Source organism: Desmodus rotundus, chromosome 5, assembly GCF_022682495.2.
Source record: "Desmodus rotundus isolate HL8 chromosome 5, HLdesRot8A.1, whole genome shotgun sequence".
Lineage (NCBI taxonomy): Eukaryota > Metazoa > Chordata > Mammalia > Chiroptera > Phyllostomidae > Desmodus > Desmodus rotundus.
In genome coordinates this window covers 48,871,379-48,894,028 of record NC_071391.1, presented here as the reverse complement: position 1 = coordinate 48,894,028, position 22,650 = coordinate 48,871,379, and the positions used below count along the sequence as shown (strand labels likewise).

General features: G+C 47.0%; 2 protein-coding genes across 6 annotated transcripts in view; both read right to left on the bottom strand.

Annotated features, from left to right (window-relative positions):
* UVRAG (UV radiation resistance associated) overlaps positions 1 to 1,926 on the bottom strand; it is a 279,747-nt gene extending 277,821 nt beyond the window's left edge. For 3 of the 5 annotated variants that reach the window (XM_024572534.3, XM_045181852.3, XM_045181851.3), the window contains exon 1: positions 1,601 to 1,925. In XM_024572534.3, the coding sequence (XP_024428302.2) occupies positions 1,601 to 1,717 (117 nt within the window). In that variant the 5' untranslated portion in view covers positions 1,718 to 1,925. Of the gene's footprint in view, positions 1 to 1,600 lie in introns of all 5 variants that reach the window. The other 2 variants (XM_045181850.3, XM_053924302.2) reach the window with 1 other exon arrangement.
* A 15,032-nt stretch (positions 1,927 to 16,958) lies between these two features.
* The window catches only part of DGAT2 (diacylglycerol O-acyltransferase 2), a 32,465-nt gene continuing 26,773 nt past the window's right edge, over positions 16,959 to 22,650 (bottom strand). Inside the window, exons 5-8 of the mRNA XM_045182043.3 lie at positions 22,066 to 22,270; positions 21,289 to 21,463; positions 19,830 to 20,032; positions 16,959 to 18,171 (exon numbers count right to left, since the gene is read on the bottom strand). Coding sequence (XP_045037978.2) covers positions 18,017 to 18,171; positions 19,830 to 20,032; positions 21,289 to 21,463; positions 22,066 to 22,270 — 738 coding nt within the window. The 3' untranslated portion in view covers positions 16,959 to 18,016. The remainder of the gene's footprint in view (positions 18,172 to 19,829; positions 20,033 to 21,288; positions 21,464 to 22,065; positions 22,271 to 22,650) is intronic.

Sequence of the window (22,650 nt, the reverse complement as noted above, 5' to 3'; positions counted from 1 at the left end):
TGCTCATAAGAGTACCCACCATTGCCTCTCCCAGTGTCCACTCTCCCAATCCACTCCCCCACACACACACGAAAATAATTCACATTAATGCTCATTCCAGAGATTAGGCTCCCCTCTCCCCCAGACTTTTACTCTTTCCCAGCACCTCGTAAATACAAGCCAAACCTCACTCCCCACAAGCTCCTAATATTCTCCACAAATTCACTTCCCACAACACCACAAAACCAGGGCACACACTATCCCAGTCTTTTAAATCCTTCTACACACACACACACACACACACACACCTTGCTTCTGCAAACAACTGAGCTCATTGGCCACCACTATAACTATTACCTCCACTCCCCTCTTCCCTAGCAACACCCCACACACACTTTCCCGCATTCAAATCCACCCCATTTCCCATCTACCCTCTGCCCGGACGTCTGTTTTCCTCTTTATGAAACTTTCCCTTCTCCCCGGTACTCTGACAAATCGAAAGCTGGAGAAAGGGTATGAAGGAACATGTTCCGTCCTATGTGAAGGTAGTTGCTCAAATCTCAAGTCTCAAGCATACAGCCAGGTGCATGGGCTACAGAGTCTGACGCTGGATTCTGAAACCCAGCCCCATCACTTAATAACTGCAAGGCTTTGAATTAGTTATTTTGCATCTTTAAGCCTCAGTTTCCCGAGGACAAAATGGGATTAATAAAAATAGCTATCTCATAAGAGTTGTGAGGAATGGAGAGGATGAAAGGTTCTTTCTTTAAGTCTCTTTACTGCTAATGTTCCTGCAAGGTCTCCTCTTGGGGGATAGAAGTAGGGCAAGGGACAGAAGAAGGGAAGAAGTCTACAGATACGTGTGTGCCACAGAGGAGTTTGTCACATCCCCAAACTCAGTGCTCTTTATTATGGCCCTACAACGTGGGTCCAAGAAGCCATGAGGCTCTTGCAAAAAGATGGGGGCATGGATATACATATACATCAAATACTCCTTCCGCATATACTCACTTGAAGAAATGAGGTAGGAAAGAGCCCCTTAAATTGCCAAAATGCGTTCCTTGAGGGTCAGAGAATAGGAAGGAAAACCCAAAGTCCCAGTGAATTTCTCTTGAGAAGCTGAAAGACGCAGTTCATAATTAGGAGAGATCAAAAGTAAAAGCTAGAAACCTTAAAGACTCCTCGCTTCTCCAGCAGGAGAAGTAGCAAATGGATTCTCAGCAAGTGAGCTGAGAAAGAAAAAGCACAGTCCCCGTCTCCCGTCAGGGCTTCCCCCGGTCCCTTCGGAAGAGGGATAAAGGGGGAGGGTCTCCGCAAGGGAATCCCCAGCTGCCTAACGCTGGGGAGAGGCAGCATCAGGCCAGGTCCCCAGGGAGTTTCACTGGGTCTCTTCACAGCCCAACTCCAGAAATGGGATTTCACCTAGGACTCTGGGATCTCCCAGAGGTTCGGCCATCACTGGATCCCTTCCAAGAACTGCGGACCGCCCTCGTCAGTCCTCCGAGTTCTCCCGGCCACTTCTCGGGGTCTCCCGCTGGCAAGGGGACAGCCCGCTGCCCACGGGATCCCCTCACGGGCTTCCTCCCCGCCCCTCCCGAGCGCCGCGAGCCCGTGGGGTTACCTGCTGAGACGGCAGCTCCACATGCAGGGCCCGCGCTGCAGAACCTGGAGGCAGCGCGGCGGCCGGGCCTGGGGGCGGCGGGGGAACCGGGCCCCCGATCGACACCAAGGCGCTCATCTCGACCCACGGGCCGCCAAGCGGCAGGGCCAGCGCTCCTCCGGCATCCGCAACTACTGCTCAGCCACGACCCGCAGAGCCCCTGCAGCCCAGACACCCGCCACCCGAGGGGCAGGACTGCTCTACACCACCTCCGAGCGACGCCGCCGCCGCCGCCGGGGGCTAAGGAAGAGCCATGTTACCGCAGTGCAACCCCCCGCCCCGCCACTCGCCGAGACCTGGCTTGCTCATTGGTTCAGCTCCCAGAGGGGCGGGACCCAGACACAGAGAGGAGATGCGCTATTCGGTAGAAAGTCTGTCCGTCTCTGGACGAATGGAATGGGGGCGGAGGGACCCGAGGATGGCCTAAATTGCGTCTGTCAAACCGGGGTAAAACCTGGGCGTCGCTTTCTTTCTCCAAGTCTAATTGGTTTTTTCACTGCCATAGGGCGGGGTCTCCTGGGGAGCTGCAAAGCCCATTGCTCTAGGTCGCTGTCAGTTGTCAGTAAAGGAAAACAAGGGCGGGGTCTGATTAGGTGTTGTGTGCGCCCCCGGGCTCCGGTGTCACGTGCAGGAGGCAAGCGAGTCACCTGATTAGTGAGAGACAGTCCTCCCAGCCACTTCCGCCCTAACCTAGTTCCCATAGTAACCCGCCGAAAGATCTGGGACGGTGGGTGCCAGCTGGATCGTGTTGACTAGCCTGCAGTTAGTCGCAGACTCCCTAAACACTCTTTTCCTGAAATGCTGTCGTCAACGTGCGGGGATAGAAAGAAAATACTTCATGGTTTGGCAGAAAGGCACTACGCAGGATGCAGTAAGACTCAAAACCTGTCAGGCAATCCCACCAGCTCTTCCGTGACCAGTCTCAGCCACAGGTCCATCCCCTCCTCGCACTCTACTAACTACTTGCTGACCTACCAGGTGTGCCACGCACCCAAGGCTCTGTTTCATCTCTACGAGGGGGGTGCTTATGCTGTCCCTAGAAAGCCTTTGCGACTTTTCTCCTAATGCTTACCCATCAAATCTCGTCTGGAGCTGGGATCCCTTCTTCCAAAAGGCTCCTCTGATTCATTCTGGCATCCTGATTAGGAATCTTGCCTCTAGCATATTCCTCATTATTCTATTGCATTGTCTCTTAACGTGTGCAATACACACATGTAGACACACACACACCTATATACTGAATTCCTCAAGAAAAAGGACCTTGTCGTTCATCTCTAGATTCCCAGGGTCTGATAGATAATCTAGATGGGTGTTTTTTTAAGTGAAGGCCCCCTCAAATAATGCCACCTCTTCCATGAAGACTTCTTTGATCACAATGATAGCGTCTATAGCAATTGTGTCCATAATAAACAACATTGAGTCATTCTACAGGATATTGATCCGCCTTTCCCCCTCCGCTCCCACCCACTCCTGCATTGTGAGTGTGGACTCATTTGGGCAGAGTGGGAGGGGGGCGTCATTTAGCCCACTGCACAAGTTTATAAAGTGGGTCTGTAGAGACAGGACCCAGAATCACTTCTTTTGGGAGTCAGCTCTGAATATTAGTTAACTTTATTATTTCATTCATTCAACAAATGTTCATTGAGGGCTTCCCTGTGTGGAGCCCTTTGCTAGGTGCTGGGAAATAAGACTTGGACTCCTCCCCAGAGCAGCTGCCCTTCTTCCACGGAAGCCCAATAGTACACAAAGAGTGATAATTCAGTTGCTGAGTGCTGTGTCTAAGGAAAGTCCAGGGGCTGTGGGAGCCAGAGAAGACAGATTTCACAGCAGAGGGGACATTTAAACTGGGTATTGAAGGACCAATGAGAATTCAGCAGGCAGGGAGGTAGAAAGGGATATTCCAGCAGAGGGAACAGAACCCATTTTTCCACAGGACTTTACTGAGGTGCAACTCTGCGGCAGATTGATTATTGGGCCCTGGAAATACGGGCCTCACATAAACAACCCTTTTCAAACTTTTCCACTCACGTGCCACAAACACTAGGAGAGCTGGAACTCTCGCCGCTAGAGACATGGCAGCAAACTGAAATAGCCAGGTGTTGGCAAAATATTCAAAGTAATGCGTATAAAGTGTTTAGCACAGTGCCTTGGATATAATGTTCAATAAAGGCTACCTATCATTTCCATATGTCCTACTTCATTCTGAAAATTATTATATTATTTTAGATCCTATTCCATAATAAAGCTGTATGTTTTAACATAAAAATATTTTCATCACTTAGGATTAAATTGTTATAATATTCATACAGTGCTATATATCCCCTACAGAAAAATGTATCCATGTTTAAGGAGCATGGATTCTAAGGTGGCCAAATACAATATACATCCAGTAATAGAAGAAGGATCATGGATGAGGGGTAACAAAGTGCCCCAAGCCACTGGGCCTGGTGGGCAAGGTCATAGTAGGCTTCACAAATGTGTTGAAGAGTGATTAGGGGTTTGGTAGATAAACAGTGAGAGGTTAGATCTGTTTAGCTCAGAGATGGCTGGTGTTCCAACAGCTACCTATATTACCACGTTGGGTACTGAAATCAAACATTCTGTTTGCACAGCCAAAACGCTAAACCTACCCCAATCCATTTCACTTCTTTTCTTCCTTGTAAATAAGAGCAAGATAGGGATAATTGGTCTTTTGATGTCTCAAACTTAATTAAATTAAAATCTATCTCCTTTCTTGCAAGAGTCCTCTTTCTTCCACTCACTTACTCATTGGGCCAAACATCCAACAGGCCTTTACCAGGTACCCAGCCCAGGCACTACATTTACAGAAATCATGCATATAGAATCCCTGCCTTTAAGGAGTTGGTAGATCATTTCAGTACAAAGCAGTAAGTACAATCATTTAAATGATGTATAAAGTATAATAGAAGCACAGAAAAGGAAATTGCTAACTGTAGAAGGCTTTCTAGCGGAGAAAGTCTATTCTAGGCAGAAGGAACTGCATGAGCAAAGGCACTGAGGCACGGGCCATGACGTTTGTATACTTTAACCTGGTTGAAACAAAGGTTGTGTGGGGAGCAACAGGCAAAGAGGCTGGAAGAAGAGGACGGGGCCTGGTGAGAGGAACCTTACTAGCAGGCTAAAGAACTTGGGCTTAATCTTAGGCAACAGGAAGTCATTTAGAAAGATCCTGAGGCAGCCCTGGAGAGGCAGCTTTGAAAGGGCAGGATGACAAGGGCAAGACTCTTGCAGGAAGCCAGGTGAAAACTGTAAAATGAAGGGGCCAGCCCCAAAGAGCCTGCACACACCCCACAAACCTGAAAAGCAGGTCTCTGGGCAGCATTTCTCCTTCTCCTTTCTCAACCCTTCGAGGTCACTTTTTCAAAAAAGCCACCCTAGATCTGAGCTAATTGCTACCTCCTCTGGGCTCCTACAGCAGCTGCCTGACCTCTCCTCAGTACATGTATCCATGTGCCTAGTTTTTTTTTAAATTTTTATTGTTATTCAATTACAGTTGTATGCCTTTTCTCCCCATCCCTCCACCCCACCCCAGCTGAACCCACCTCCTTCCCCCACCTCCACCCTCCCCCTTGATTTTGTCCATGTGCCTAGTTTTATATACTAAGTGTTGTATATTTGTCTTGCGCACCCCACCACGAATTCCCGCTTTTGATTTTGTTCTGATTCCCTGGCATCCTGACCCAGAGGACAGGCTTTAGTAGCACCACTGAGAAATGACTGACTGAATGAATGAATACAATCAGTGAATGGATGGATGAATGCTCCAGGGAGTGAATGCCTGATGACACTGGACACAGCCCCAAAGAGAGGAAATTAGCTCGCTCAAGGTCACACAAAGTTTGTAGCAAGGCTGAGGCAAAGACCTGGGCTCTGTGCCTCCAAAACCAGTGCACCTTCCTCAATTTCAGTGTTTTTCACACTGTCATGGACCGTAAATGTGCCAATGTGAGTATATGAGCTTGTGAATTTATGGGCCAGCTGGAAGACACACATCGAATACAGACACATCTAACCCAGGGAGCTAATTTGGTCAGAATCACCCAGAGAAAGCTTCCTCTGGGAACGCCAGGCTTTTACAGTGATGCTGAGGGATGAGCAGGTGTTAACTGGACAACAAAGACCAGTAAGAACAAGAGGTATGATTCAGGCTGATGGTGAAGAAGGAGCATGGCGCCCCACAGGAACTGAAAGAGAAGGCCGGTCAGGAGTAAGCAGAGAGAGGCAGCCAGTGCAGAGGAAAGGGAAGAGAAAAGAAGAAAAAACATTTCAAAAATAAAATCAAAGACCTCCAATTTATTTTACAGTTTAGTATTGCTTTTATTTATAATTTCGTGTGACAGAAGCAGCATTGTCTTTCCAATGCTTAGAGTTTCTGAAGTTTTAATCCAGCTCCGATGGCCCAGAACAAAGTTGGAGATTCTGGCAGAAGCCAGGTCCTCCCAGGTGTTGCAGTCCCAGTCGAGTGTGACTTTGAGGTGCATGGGCAACTACTGGAACGGTCTAAGCAAGGGAGCGATGTGATCTGATTTACGTTTTGGAAATGCCACTTTGGCTGCTGTGTCAAGAGCAGATTCAGGGATCGGAGGGGTAGTGAAAGTGGTAACAATAAATTGACTTTTCTTCACTGAGTTAGAGGACAATTGGAACAAAGGAATATGGCTGAGTTCCTGGGAATAAAGGGGCTCAAAGGATGCCTGATTCACTCCCTTGCTCACCCACACAGGCGGGCATGTTTTCACAGGGTTCCGAAGAATAAGCATCCTGGATGTAAAGCGGTGTGACAGGAGGAGCTCCAAGCCACTGGGCAGAAAACATAAGATCTTTCTGGGCCTGCAGCTTATTAGCTGATGATTTTAGGCAAATGGATTTCCTTCCCTGAGCCTCCAGGTTTCCGCGAGGGCTAGAGAGAACTCACTTCTACTGAGGATTTCACGTACATTACTGTGGTCAGTCCCCACAGGGTCCTTTACAGTAGGTATTCTCCCCCAGTTTTACAGCAGCCGAAAAAGAGGCTCCAAAAATGGAAATGAGCTACCCAAAGTCACAGGGTTCTGAGTGGCAGATTGACTTGTGAACTCAGGTCTCTTCTCCTGGGCCAGGACTCTGTCCCCCAGACTACTTCCTGCGTTACTTAAAATACACGATTTAGAAACCTGAATTTTACCGAAAGGATGAGAATCTTACTCCCATCAACAGCAAAGTATAGGTACAAAAAATCCAAAGGATGAAACTCTCATATCGAAGTTTCTCTCTCCCCCTCCCTCACTCTCTAAAAGCAATGAAAAAAAATATCCTCCAGTGAGGATAGAAAAAAATTTTTTTTGTAATGCAACTGAATAAATTTTAAGGATCTTATGGCTTTTGCCCTGGCCTGGTAGCTCAATTAGTTAGAGAGTCACCCAGATAAACCATCCCCAGTCACGTCACATACAAGAACCAACTGATAAACGCATACATAAGGGGAACAACAAATTGATGCTTCTCAACCTCTCTCTCTCTCCCACCCATCTTTCTCTTTAAAATCAATCAATCCATCAAATGAAATGAAATAAAGATTTTATTGGCTTTATTCAATGACTCATGGATCAGATAGCGTCCCATCTAGCAGACAGAAAAGAGCTCCAAGGAGCTGTACAAAATCAAAGACATTTATAGGCAGAAGGGAGTGGGAACAAGAAAGTTATGCTAACAAAAAGCAGATGGACTGTAGCAAGGTCACTTTCTTTTAGGGGATGACAGGGGTCCATCAGGCAGATTACCTCACTAATGCTGACCAGGTGATTCCCAATTGACTAGTTTAAGATTCTGTTCCTGGGGGAGACTGCAATTGTTAAGCCTCAGTTTGGTGGTGTGGGGTTTAGCATGAGTGACTCCATTTTGGCCCCATTGTCTTCTATTTTTTTTTTAACAGGATAATGGGAGCCAGTTTTCTCTCTATCAGAAAAAAAGGCATTACAAATACAGGAAGAGAGAGAACTTGAATGAACCTTGTGGTGATAGACTAAAATTACCCAGATCTTGGTTTCTAGATATCAACTTCCACGAAAAATCTAGCACTACTTTGTCTACAAGAGATACACTTGGTTCTACTGAGAGGAACCAAGATTCTTTGAAGAAATGTCTGAGTCTCAGGATTGGGCCACAAAAAGTACATGACCCTAGGACATCATCTGGGGCAGCTTGAGGATCAAAATAAATAATGATAGAACAGCTTATAGTCTATTAAATGAAATAGGGATCCAAGAGGTTTTATTAATATAAATCAATAATAAACTGTTTTATAAGAAAAATTATTCCATAGTCCCCAAGTGTGGAAAAAGAGCAACTTTACAGCACAACCTTAATCAAGTGAGCGGAGTGAACATCCCCCGCAGGACACCCAAAATCAGGCACCACCTGCCAGGGTGTGGTGAGAAGAAAGAGGCCATGGTTACTGGTGTGATACTTCTGCTAATGGTGGAGAATCGGAATCAGTCATGAGGAGAGGTGAGACAACAAAACTACATGGTGTTAGTTAACCTAATAAAATGTTCCTGCAAAAACAAAAAGAACTACATGGTGTTCCACAGAACACCTGGCCCGTAGTCTTTACGACTGTCAAGGCCCTGATAGTCCAGGAGATACCGAGGAACTCTTTTAAATAAAAGGAGTGCTTGGTATGTGCCAGGCATGGTGGTACGCGGTCTCTGTGTCCTCACAACACAGCTACGGAATTAGGACGAAAAGAAAGAGTGCCGCCAGTTGCCCAAGGTCACGCGTTTGTCCTGAGCTGGGATTTGAACGCATTCTGACTCCAACGTTAATAACGTTAATAATCCTACACTTTACAGCCACTAATCAGAGTATTACAACGTATATTTTAAATTTTATGTATACAGTGAAGTCATATTTATTTTCTGAAGGCATTTTATATCTTTATACATTAAATTTAAAATATATATCATTCAGGTTTAATTATAGGAAAAATACTTGTATCAGTTTTCATCAAAAGTAATTAGTCCTCAGAAGTTGTTTGGAATTTTAGAACTGTGAAAAGAAACTTTTTAGACATGGGCAAGTATGATTTAATGCCAAGTAAGAAATGTAGCTGATAACATTGTGTGTGTGCGTGATAAAAATATCAGATGAAAGTGTACAAGCTGGAACTCCCTCAGCAGTAAGTGGTGAAAAATATCTTGGAAAAGTGTTTACAAGAAAGAGAAACAGCAATATAAAAGGGAAGTTTGGAAGACACATGAAACAGAGGTTTTGTTACAAAAATTGCGGTTGAAGCCAAGGGGTGAGGGAAATTCCTGTTTTTCTCCTCCTAGTGATCCCATTATAACCCATTAAATGGAAACTTCTTTCACCCTCTCAGAAGTATCGGGAAAACACCTTCCAAACTTGGAGCCCACAGCGTATAAAGACACGTGAAGAACTTTGCTGATGAGAAGACCAGACTCTGCCATCCAGTGGCACAACTCCTCTATTAGGATACGAATATATTGAAGGTCACTGTTTGCATTACTTTAAGCCATAAAATGGCTGGTTTAAAACAACATAAATGTATCCTCTCTCAGTTCTGGATGCCAGAAGTTCAAGATCAAGGTGTTGGAGGAGCTTCGCTCCCTCAAGGACTCTGGGAGGAAACCCACCCTTGTCTCCACCAGCTTCTGGTGGCTCTGGGTGTTCCTCGGTTTGTGGCAGCCTACGTAACCCTAATCTCTGCCTCCTTCCCATGGCCAGCTCCCCTTTCCATGTGTCTTCTCCGCTTTCTCTTATAAGGGCACTTGCCATTGGATTTAGGGTCCACCTAGATAATCCGGGATACCTCATCTTGAATACTTAATTACATCTGCAAGACCCGTTTTCCTAATGAAGTCTTAGCTGCAGGTTCCAGGGATTGGGTCATGTGCATAGCATTTCGTGGGCCACTCACTACTCAACCCACTACTTTATTCCTGTTTGTGGCCTGTCCCTCTCTCCTCCCAGGCCAGGCTGCCTAGAAGAAGGCAGAAATTAAGCTGGTATTAATCTGAACTAGACTGTTTTAAATTAAGATGTTCATTGTAATCTCCAGGATAACCACTAAGAAAATGACTTAAAAATATACTGTAAATGAAACAAAAAAAGAATTAAAATAGTTTATTAGAAAATAAATGTTTAACACAAAAGAAGTTAGGAATGGAGGAAGAGAGGAATAAAAAGAAGATATTAGACACAGAAAACAAATAGAAAAATGGCCAATTTCAATTCTACTTTGTCAATAATTATATTAAATGCAAATAGACAACACTTCAATTAGAAGACAGAAAGTAGAAGTGTGAATTATACAAAATTCAACACCATAAGAGACATACTTCATATTCAAAGACACAAATAGGTTGAAAGGAAAAAGATAGAAGAAGATATTCCATGCAGCTAGTAACCAAAAGAGAGCTGGGGTGACTATACTAATATAGGTCATGCAAAATAGGTATTAAGACAAAAGTTACTACTAGAGATAAAGAAGGATGTTTTATGATAAAAGGGTGATTCCACCAGGAAGATATAAGTTATAAACATATATGCACACAATAACAGAGTCCAAAAATATATGAAGCAAAACTTAAAAGAAAAAGTAGCCCTGGCCAGGTAGCTCAGTTGGCTACCACATTGTCCTGATAGGCCAAGGTCGTGGGTTTGACCCTTGGTCAGGGCTCATACAAGAATCAACCAGCAAATGCGTTAATAAGTGGAACAACAGACTGATCTTTTCCTCTCTCTCTCTCTCTCTCTCTCAAAATAAATAAATATTTTTTAAAAAGAAAAGAAAAAATAAACAATTCAACAACAATAGTTGGAGACTTCAATACCACACTTTCAATAATGGATAGAACGACTATGCAGAAAGCAACAAGGAAACAGAAGACTTGAACAACGCTATAAACCAGCTTGACCTGAGAGACGCCTACATCTACATAGTAGTCCAACAGCAAGAACAGAACACAGTCTTCTCAAGTGCACATGGCACGTTCGCTAAGATAGACCACATATTAGGTCATAAAAGCAGCCCCAATAAATTAAAAAGACTGAAATCATACAAAGTATGTTCTATAACCACAATGAAATAAAATTAGAAATAAATGACAAAAGGAAATTTGGTAAAATAGCGAATATGTGGAAATTAAGTAATATACTCTTAAGTAACCAATGAAGAAAGGAAGAGAAATTAGAGTAAACTTGAGGTGAATGAAACAAAAACACAACACACCGCGCGTTACGGGACGCAGCTAAAGCACTTCGTGGAGGGGATCTCTTAGATGTAAATCCCTACATTAAAAAAGAAAAAAGCTCAAATTAATAATCTAAACTTCCATTATTTAAAAGAAGGAAGACCAAACAAACCCAAAGCAAGGAAGGAGATAGTAAAGACTAAAGAACAAATAAAGGGTATAGGTAATAGAAAAGTAACAGGCTGGGTAGCTCAGTTGGTTAGAGCGTCTTTCAATATGTCAAGGTTGCAGGTTTGATCCCGGGTCAGGGCGCACACAAGAATCAACCAGTGAATGCATAAATAAGTGGAACAACAAATATCTCTCCCCACCCCTCTCTCTCTCTCTCTAAAATCAATTTTTTTTAAAGTGACAGGCAAAAATAATGAAACCAAAGTTATTTCTTTAAAAAATTCAATTAAATTGACAAATCTTTAGCTAGATGATCAAGAAGCCTCAAATTACTAAAATCAGGACTGAAAACAAGGACATCACTACCACATTTTATTTCAGAAATACAGAGGATTATAAGGGAATACTATGGACCAAAGGGAGAACTATGTACCAAAACCTTAGATTATCAACTGAAATGGACAAATTCCTAGAAACACACAAAATACAAAACTGATTCAAGAACAAATAGAAAATCAAAAGAGACCTATAACAAGTAGAGTCTGATTAGTAATCAAAAACTTTTCACAAAGAAAAGCCTAGGCCCAGTTAACTTCATGGTTCAATTCTACCAAATATTTAAAGAACTGTTAATACCAATCTCTCACAAACTCTTCCAAGAAGATAAGGAAAGACTTCCCAAATCACTGTATGGCATGACCCTGATACCAAAACCAGACAAAGACAAGAAAACTACAGACCAATATCCCTCACCCATTATAAATAGACATAAAAATCCACAACAAAATACTAGTGAACCAATCCAAATATCTGAAAAGGATTATAGAGCACGAGATTTTACTAAGAATGCACGGTTGGTTTAGCATACACAAATTCATTAATTAACACACCATATTAATAGAATAAGGAACAGAAAACATGACTATCCCAGTAAATGCAGAAAAAGTACCTGACAAAATCTAATCTAACAGCATTTCATGGTAAGAATGTTCAAAGAACTAAGAATGCATGAAAACTTCCGCAGCCTAATAAAGGTTGACCAAACCCCCACAGCTAACACAGTGAATGGGGAAAGCCGGAAAGCTTTCCCCACTTAAGATCAGTAACAAGACAAGGATGTCTGCTCTCACCTGTTCTGTTCAACATCATACTGGAAGTTCAACCCAGGGCAATTAGGCAAGAAAAAGAAACAAAGTCATCTAGATGGGAAGAATTAGGACTGTTTCTATTCACAGGACGTGATTTCGTATACAGAAAACACTACGTAACCCACAAAGAAACAATTAGAACGAATAAACTAGTTCCACAGGTTTGTAAGATGCAAGATCAATATGCAAAAACTGACGGTATTTCTATCCACTAACATGGCAATCTGAAAATGAAATTAAGAAACGATTCCATTTACAATAACATTAAAAAGAATAAAATGCTTAGAAAAAAATTAACAGAAGTGCAAACTAGTCCATTGAAAACTACAAAACACCATTGAAAGAAATGAAAGAAAACCCCAACAAACGTAAAGACAATAGTCACCGAGTTGATCTTTAGATTCAAATGGAATCCCTCTTAAAATCCCAGCTGCTATTTTTTTTTTTGCAGGTATTAAATGGATCCTAAAATTCATATGTAAATGCAAGGGACACAGAATAACCAAAACAATCTCAAAAAAGAATAAAGTTAGCACTCACTCTTCTCAATTTCTAAATGAATTTCAAAGCTAACCAGGAAAGTGTGGTACTGGAGTAAATAAGTGCTTTATAGAAATGCAAATCAGTGGAATAAAACTGAGAATCCAGAAATAAAACCCTTACATTGATGGTCAATTGTTTTTGATAAAGTGCCAAGACAATCCAATGAAGAAAGTATACCCTTTTTAACAAGCGGTGCCGAGATCACTGGATACCCACATGCAAAAGAACAAGGGTTGGGCCCTCCACCATGCACAACAATTGACTCAGGAGAGTCCAGAGATCCCAATGTAACAGCTGAAAACTCTGAAACCATTTAGAAGAAAACACAGGAGAAATTCTTTGTGACTTTGGATTAGGCTATGGCTTCTTAGATACAAAAGCACATACTATAAAAAAGAAAAAGAAAAAACAAGATAACTTGATTACATCAAAATTTAAAAACATCTGTGCTTCAAAGAACCAATGATACATTTGATTCACAATCCATGCCACACCATAGATGAACCTCAAAAACATTATGCTAAGTGAAAAAAGCTAGACACAAAAGTCCACATATTGTGTAATTTTATTTATATGAAATGAGGAGCTGAGGGGGCAGGGGTAATAAGGAGCAACTGCTAATGGGCATGCAGTTTCCTTTGGGGGTAATAAAATTGTTCTGGAATGAAAGATGGGTAATTGATGTACAACTTTGTAAATATAACACACCCCACTGAATTACCTGTTTAAAAAGGGTGGACTATATGATACGTGAGTTATATCTCAATGAAACTTCTATGTCAAACAAGGAAGGCAGGCTGGCCCCTTTGCTGCAGGAACAGTGAACTGGGGAGCAGCCTGGAAACAGGGAGCTCAGTTCACTAGGTCAGGGAGACCTGATGAGGGTGTGATGACGACGGTGACAACCACATCTACTACGTCCTGTTGAGGGACTGGAGGCCAAGCCCTGGGACAAAAACTTCTCATTTATAGATCAATCATATATTGAGATACATATTCTCTCATTTATTCAGGTATATAGGTCATTCCCATTCTACAAATGAGGAAGCTGAGGCTCAGAGAGGTTAAGTGACATGCTAATGCAGTTGGTAATGGCAGTGGCACAGGCTGGACCCCACAATCATAAGTATGTGTCATCAGGGATGAGAAAGGAGCGGATGGTCTGGGACAAAAATTTCAACAGTTGCATCAGCAGGCAGTGGGGGAAGGAAGGAGGAGGAGGAAAGAGTCCATGAAGACTGAAAGGCTGGAGAAAAAAGAATGAAATCTTAACTATTTGCAACCGCGAGGATGTAGTGAAATAAGTCAAAAAAGAAAGGTGAATATATTATTTCACTTCTGTGTGGTGTCTAAAGAACAAAGCAAACAAACAAAATGGAAACAGACTCATACATACAGAAAACAGACTGATGGCTGCCAGAGGGGTGAGGGCTTGGGGGACTGGGCAGAAAAGGTGAAGGGATTAAGAAGTGCTAATTGGTAGTCACAGAATAGACATGGGGGTGTAAAGTGCAGCATAGGGAATACAGTTAATAATATCGTGGTAACTATGGTGCCAGGTGGGTACTGGAAATATTGGGGGAAACACTTTGTAAGTATATGATTGTATTACCACTATGCTCTATACCTGAAACTAATACAAAATAATATTGAATGTAAATTGTAATTAAAAAATAAAATTAGCACTGGCTGATGTGGCTCAGTGGATTGAGTACCCACCTATGAACCAAAGAGTCGCCAGTTCGATTCCCAGTGAGGGCACATGCCTGGGTGCAGGCCAGGTGCCCAGTAGGGGGCACGTGAGAGGCAACCACACATTGATGTTCCTCTCCCTCTCTTTCTCTCTCCCTCCCCCTCTCTCTAAAAATAAATAAATAATTTAAAAAAAATTTAAATTAAATTAAATTAAAAATCAATCAATAAGTAAAAAGACTGGTTGGTCTTGCTGAAGGGTGGTTAGTAGGGACATCTGGAACCTAGGTAAGGAATATTTAAAAAGGCAAAAGTATTTAGGCAGACGGGTGGTTTACATTACTGCCCCCCTTATTATACCACAAACACCTGAGAACAAGGGACCTTCAGAGTGGAAGCCCCTCACTCCCTGTCAAGAGGAGGCCTGCGGTAAATGTTGATTTGCTGTGTGATGAGAGGCAAGTCGCTTGCCTTTCTGTGTCAAGTTTCCCAGATGAAGAGGAGTTGCTCTAGATAAATGTTAAATTCTTGTCTGGCTCTGAGCTCCTGTGAGCCTGTGATTTTATTATCTCTAGCTTCTAGCTCAGGGTACAAACTGAGTAAGTGTCAAAATGTGAACAGAAAGCTTAGGAAGCTGTGTGGGATTTACCTCAGAACCATCTTTACTGCCCCCTAGTGGCCATAGCTCAGAACCACAAGCAGAATCATGGAATTGACCTTCAGGCTGAGAAGGCAGCTGCACTTTCCCTGTCCAAAGGTAGGTCTTCTGGAAAAGAAAGTTCCAGTTCCCTCTCCCAAGATTACAACTCCCAACCCAAGGCAAAGTTCATAGCATTTACCTAGATTTCTCCACACATAACTTAGAGCCAAGCTGGCCTCTGCGGTGCACAGGCTGCTGCTGGACATACATCGCGCGCTAGGTGAGGTGACCCCTCCCATGTTTGGGACCTGGTTATTGTTACTTCCTTAGGCAGAGATGGTGGACTTCCCAAGTGCACAGCTGTTCAATCTTCACAAAATTATTGATGAGAATAACAACGTACGTTTGTGGGGTGGCCGAGGTTAGGACTAGGACTTGGCCTGGAGCCAGAGGTTGAGGGTTATGGTTAGCCTCAGGCTGGGGCTGCAGTGGGACTGACTTAACACCTATCAGGCCTTTCCTCCATCCTTCATGAAGTGCCTGCCCTCTGACCGGAGCTCTGTGGCCTGAGGCCCGCGTGGTGCTACAGAATTCAGCCTCTATGGGCCCCTTCAAGGCATCGCCTTTCCCTGCCCTGCCCTCCTGCCCTGCCCTCCTGCCCTGAAAAGACTCTGGAAGAGCCAGCTCCCACCCTTCCCAGCGAAGCCCCACTGCAGACCTCTACACACCTCTCTACCGCCCCCTCTCAGTTGTTCAAATCAGCAACACTATCTCCTCCACCCGCACTTTCCGTTCTGCCCTTCTTTAACTCCTTCCTGGCAAATTTCCAGTCACCTTTTGTGTCCCACCTCAGGTGTCAGGATTCCAGTTCAATGAGGCAGCCCAGGTTGGGTAGGGGCACGTCTGCCACAGGTCTGACCACCCTGCGTACCCTCAGCAGTTTCCAACGTTTGTCTGGAGCCCGCCCACAGCTTCTGAAACCGAAGAGCAGTCCCTGTGGTGGCTGAATGGCAAGGACGGGCCTTTATGCAGTGGGAATGTTGGAATGAGGTCCCTTAGGCTCAGCTGGGAAGGGTTCCCAGGTGCTTAGTAGTCATTGAACTGAATGGAATCAGAACAGAGAGCTGTAAGACCTAGGTGCGGTATGAAAGCACCACAGGGACAGCAGGCCAGGTCTCCCCCTTTGTGGTTTAATAGGCCAGGCACAAGGGACACAGTTTGAGCGATCCAGAAGGACCTTTCCAGCTCAGCCTCTCCAGGATCTTACAGCTGGACAGTAGCCCTTCAGCACATGTGGTAAGCGGCTGTGAGGGGCTCCAAGGACCCCTGCCCCCTGGTAGTCACCCCACCTGTATTTCTCTTGAGTGTGACCTGGACCTGATGGTCTGCACCTGACAAAGAGAATATGGCAAAAGTGACAGGTGATCGCTTCCAAGATTAGGTCATAAAAGACTGAATTCTGTCTACACTGTTCTCTGGCTCATCTTGTTTCTTCTCTCCTATGAGCCAGCTGCCATGCTGTGAGATGTTCCATGGAAAGGCCCACACGGCAAGGAACTGAGAGTGGCCCCTGACCACCAGCCAGTGAGGAAGTGAATCCTGCCGATGAGCACATGAATGACCTTCAACGTGGATCCTCCCCCAGTCAAGCCTTGCGAGGCTGCAGCCTTGTAAGAGACGCTGAAAGCAGACGGCCCAGCTCAGCCAGACCTCGACCACAGACTCTCAGAAGTTGTGAACAGTGCTGTTTGAAGCCAGTAAGTATTGGAATAATTTGTTACACAGCGATAGATAACTAATACACCACCAGCCAAAGGAGCAAGGGGGAGAAGGTTTGGGAGGTAGCCTGACTGGGGCCACAGTCTCCCCAAGTGTCAGTGGCAAGATGCAGATGTAGCCCGAGCAAGAACTCAGAGGACACTCATTTTTATTTATTTGTTTAGGAATATACAAAAGTCTGACATGGTACAACGATCCCATCAAGAGAACACAGAACACATAGAGGAGGGGCTGAGATTCCTCCCTGGCCCCCCACCCTCTCAAAAAGGCACATATATGTGAGGCTTGGCTTTGGGAGCCTCCTTTCCTGAAACCAGTCTGATGCTCAGAAGTCCCGGCTCCTCTGTGAACGGGAAGAGGGCCCCCTTCCTCACACTCACTCTCGGAGGTGCAGGTTAAGCAAACCGAGGCTGCCGGGAAGTGCAGGATTCAGGCCAAGGCTGGCTCTGTGCTGGGTCCACGTCATCAGCCCCCCGGAGGAAAAGCAGTCACTCCAACCAGGACGTGGTAGCTGGATAATCCAAGAGATGGAGCATCTGGAACAGCCCTGTTCCCCAGCACAGGATCATTACCACCCCCGGCGTCTCTCCGAAGGCCAGTCCAGGCTCAGCTGTGAAAGACTGGGGGTGTGGGAAGTGGCAGAAAGGAGAATCAGGCTGCAACAGTCCAGATGCTCATCACTGCACTCCTTCAGAAAGCGACAATTGTGCCCTTCGAGGCTTCCCCTTGGCAAGAGGGACTAGCCCTGCAGTCAACTCAAGGTAGCTCGGAGTGGAGGTGTTTGTGTTCGAAGCGGCTTCTGCTCCTCATCCTCCGGGGGCAACGCGCAAATAACCTCACTGGCCTGAGTCTCTAAGGGCTGTCCTTCCTCCCCAGTCAACCAGGGCTGAGTTTTCTCTGTCATTTCAGGGAGGGGAGCAGAGGGGGTGGTTGAGAAAACCTAAAGGCCAAGAGGTCATAGCCACCACCTAAAACAGGACCAACTATAAGTGAAAGAGCTTGAAATAGTCACTTTTTCCTTCTTAAGAAAGACCTAGTATTGTAATGGTTTAACAAAATTATTATAATTTCTTTTAAATAACCCACAGACACCCATGACACTTCCAAATTTACAGAACAAAAAGCACTCGAGAACTTGGTAGAATGTGAGGTGCAGCTGGCCCCTCCCGGCCGCTGGCCGAGTCCTGGCTCAGTTCACCTCCAGGACCTCGGTCTCCGGGAGGCCGAAGTTGGTCTTGTGCTTGTCGAAGAGCTTCACCAGGGCCTCCATGTACATGGCGTGGTACAGGTCGATGTCCTGCTGGGTGGGGTGCTCCAGCTTGGGAATGGTGATGGGCTCACCCACTGCGGGGATGGAGCAGAGGCCTCTGGTTAGTCAGTGCCACTCGGCCCACCCTCCCCAGGTGTTTACCATGATGTGGACGGCAGCAGCCCTGTGCGAGGTGCCGACCGTGTGCCAGGAACTGCGCTGAACATGTTCCGCCTCATGTTGTCCTTTCTACAGATGATAGGACTGAGGCCCAGTGGCATGGGAAGGGACCCGCCCAAGGCCACAGAGCCACTAAGCAGTAAGTGGGATGAAACCTGGCTGCACCCACTGCACTCGGCTGGGAGCTCCTGCGAGAGCTGGGGGACCAGGGAAGGGCTCTGCTGTTGCCCTGTCCTGGGCAAGTCTCTGCACCTCTCTGAGCCTCAGTTTCCTCACCTATCCCAGGGGGCCCTTCCTCAGGGGACTTCGCTACAGGTTCTGTAAAATTGTGACTTGCTTTGAGAAGCGTGGTGAGGGCGGCAGAGGGAGGAGGAGACTGACATTCAGACTTCCCTGCATTGCTTTATTTCCTAACCCTGTTTCACCTCCACACCCAACCCACCACCGAGGCCTGTCAAAGACATTTCTGAAATTTCTCCCAAGTTCCCCTCCCCCCTCCACGGCCATTCTCTTGATTCCAGCCACCAGCTACCACAAAAGCCTCTGGACCTGTTTTAGGGCTTCCATTGTTGCCCTTCCTAATCCATTCTCTATCCAGCAGCCCCAAGGATCACTTTGAAATGCAAATCTGAACCTTCCCTCCACCAAACCCTCAAGCAGCCTTCCATTCTTAAGGTGAAGAGCTAATCCTTCCACAACGCCCACAGGACCCTGCCCCTGTCCCCGGGCCTGAACCTGGTATGGGATTCATGTGTAAGGGGAGTCCAGGGTGACTCTGGGTCATGTGACCTAAGATACAGGAAGTCGTTCCTTCTGAAAAGTACAAAACAGAACACGTGGCTCTGAAATTCAAAGGATCTATATGAGCTTTGGCCCCTGAAGTCCATGGCTTGTGGCCCACTTGCTCCTGTGTGGTCTCTAGCTTGTGAACCATTAACACACACACACGCACTTACAAGAGATAATTCTTTGGAATCCTCTAAATGGTCCCAAATAAACCCAAAACAACATAGCTGAGGGCCAAGTGCAGCCAGTTTTTGCTACACTTTTCACAGAACTATGCATTAGTCACGTTGATTTTTTTCTTCCTGTTCCTCAAAAATCTAGTCTTGCTGTAGTAGGAACTTCACCAAGGCCATTGCTTCAGACAAAAACTCTATCCCCCCTCCACCCCTTTTTGCTGGGTAATTCCTATCTAGCTAACAGTGTAAGAGTCACCTCCTCCCTGGGGTCCACTATGACCCTCTAGAGCATCCCCACACATTCTACTCACACCCCCTATTGACCTTTGCTGTAACAGGAGCTTTCCTGATAGACTCCTGGGCTCTGCAAACACAGAACTGCTGGGTCTTGTTTTCTTACCCAGCACAGCTTGGCTCACAGCGATAAAACTGCACACCCCATTCATTAACCAACCCACCCCTTCACCACCAATTCCCATATGGCAGCACCCAACACGTCCTCGTGGTTTACAGCATGGAATCAGAGCCAGGTGGCCTGGATTTGAATCCTAACTCCACCACTAACTAGCTGTGGCACCCCAAGTTCAGGGTCTTCAGGTAGGGAGGCTCACCGACAGTAGTAATGGGCTTGGAGTAGGGCACCAACCCCCAGGTGTCAGAGGAGAAGAGGCCTCGGCCATGGAAGATGCATGGGGCGAAGCCAATGTACTTCTGGAACTTCTTCTGGACCCAGTGGCCCCAGGAGCCCTCCTCAAAGATCACCTGCTTGTAGACCTCATTCTCTCCAAAGGAGTAAGTGGGGACCAGGTCGGCTCTGGAAGGAAGAGGCCAAGGTCTGTCACACCCCAATTGCTGGCTTTACTTCCTCCTGTCAGCCCTAGAGGTCCTGGGCCCCAGCCAAGCTCCCCTCCCCCAGGGCTGTGGCAGAATCACCCGGCAGACCCCAAACCTTGTGTCCCCTCACTGCCAGGTTTGGATGGGCCCTCTGCCCCCTGTTAGTGACTGGGGAGAATAGCGGGGCTCTGGGACCACTAGGCAAGGGAAGGCCCCCTGCTCCAGAACGCCTGCTCTCTCTCATCCTGCAGGGCCTGCCTCTGCTGGGGAGTTCGCCCCGCACCACGTCCAACCTAGGCCTCTCTCGGCTCCGAGACACAGCCTCCAGCGCGCTGTGTTGTCGCTGTCTGTCCCTCCCCACTTCCTCCTACCCTGAATGCAGGAACAGAGTCTGACTGTGTCCCCAGTGCCTGGCACAGGGCTGGGCCCTGAAGAGCAGCCTCTTCTGAAGCCTGAGATGAGGTTCTGAGGGGGAAGAGAGGAGGGCTGGGCGGGACCTACATGGCTACTGCCATCCCTAACTTGTGTGTGACTGCAGGCTGCAGCCTCTCCCACTCCAGTATATCATTGCTGGAGGTCTGTCACCCCAAGGCTGTCCTCCGGGGGTGACCCGGAGTCCAGATATGGGAAGAAAACACTGGACCTGGAGTCCAAAGAGCTTGGTCTTCCTTTTACAATGTGACCCCTACTGGGCCACGTAGCCCCACTCGGTTTTCTCCAGTGGAAAACGGGGATGTTGGCACCTGCAGGACTGCTGGGAATCAAAGGGGACTTAGAAGTGAATGCGCTTTGTCATTTGGAATATGCTGAACAGGTGGCTGCACAGAACGTGCCTCTGGTTTTCTAGGAAATCCAAGCTGCCCAGCTCTTCCCCGCCTGTCCTTAGTATCAGCCCTCCAGGAAGCCTTCCCTGAGGTTTCCAGCCATGCCAGCCTCATTTCTGGTCTCTAGCTCTCCTACCAGCATGCCATATTTTTGGCCCCAGGTCATTGTCCTGCATATGAGCCTGGCCTCTCAACCCACCTGTGAGGGCTCAGGGCGCAGAGGCCACACCTTTGTCCCAATCAGACACCAAGACTACACTTGGCCAAACTTGGCTTTCCGACCTCCCCTGCCCCACACAGGATGGTGGACTCTCTTCTATGGCTTCTGGGGTCTGGGCCCTGCCTCCAGGCAAGGCTTCGGGAGATCGTGTGTGTGCGCACGTGTGTGCATGCGGGGGGGTGGGGCACCTACCCGTGTCGCAGCGCCAGTTTCACAAAGCCCTTGCGGCTGCGCAGGGTGACGGCATTCTTGCCCGGCCTGGAGCTCAGGGACTCGGCCGCGCCCCCCACGACGATGATGATGGCGTTGCCAGTCCCATTCTTTGACAGCAAGTAGTCTATGGTGTCCCGGTTCACAGGGCAGATGCCTGGGGGTGGAGGGGACACACAGTCAGGGCGGCCCCTGCATGCACTGCCTACTCCGCACAGCCCCGAGGAAACAGAGAGAGCCCTGCACTTGGGCCCCAGACTAACCCAGCCACTTAGAAGTTGTGTGGCCCTACGTAAGCTGTCCTCTTTCTGAGCCTCGGCTTACTTCTCTGAAAAATGGGGATAATGACACAAGGCTGTTTGGGTAACTTAATCATTTGGCAAATACTGCCGGAGGTCTTGACTCTGCCAGGCTGGTGCCACATGCTGGGAAGCCCCATGAATCAGGCTGCTGGGGGTCACAGGCCAAGGGATGATGACACAGCCATAGACAACAATCAGGTTGTTCAGAGGGCAGCACAGGGGCTGGGGCACCCAGAAAAGGGGCCAGAGAAGGCTTCCTAGGGAAGATGTTATCCAAGGTGAATCCTGAAAGCTCTCCTGCTCAACTCTGACCCCCTGCGCCTGCGGCAGGCTACACCTCTCAGTGCAGGACCAGTGTGGGGTACTGGCTTCCAGACGAATCTGTCACCTTGCTCAATGGGGAGGTTCAGGCCTTGGTAGTGGAGCCCAGTAAGAATAAGCAGAGATGGGTTCTCACCTCCAGACATCAGGTACTCCCTCAGCACTGGCATCCGGAAGTTGCCGGCCAACGTGGCCAGGTAGGGCCTTATGCCAGGGAACTTCTTGCTCACTTCCGTGGCCTCTGTGCTGAAGTTGCAGAAGGCACCTAGGCCCATGATGCCATGGGGGTGGTATCCCAGGATGTAGTTCCTGCTGGTCAGCAGGTTGTGAGTCTTCACCAGCTGCAGGGAAAACCCTCAGGTGAGAAGAAACTGGCCAGGAGAGGGGTCTGGGGTGCACCCAGAAGGCGGAGAGGCTGGGTTCGCCATAGCCCCTGGGACTCTGGGCCTCAAGGCTGGAGCAACTCTCCACACCTGACCTCAGACTTTCATCACTGGGGCCGCAGTGCCACGTGCGCACTAGCTGCCATTTGGACTGCGAGTCCCTGGGAAGGGGGTGGGAAACTTGTTCCCTTGACCCCCTTATTTCTCCAACCAAACATACCAGGTCCTCTTATTTGCACTCTGCCAGCCTCCTATCTTCCCCTTCTCTGGGCCCATCCTCCCCACTGCAGCCACACTATTCTAAAACCCAGTGCCATCCCTGTAACTCTCTAGTTCCC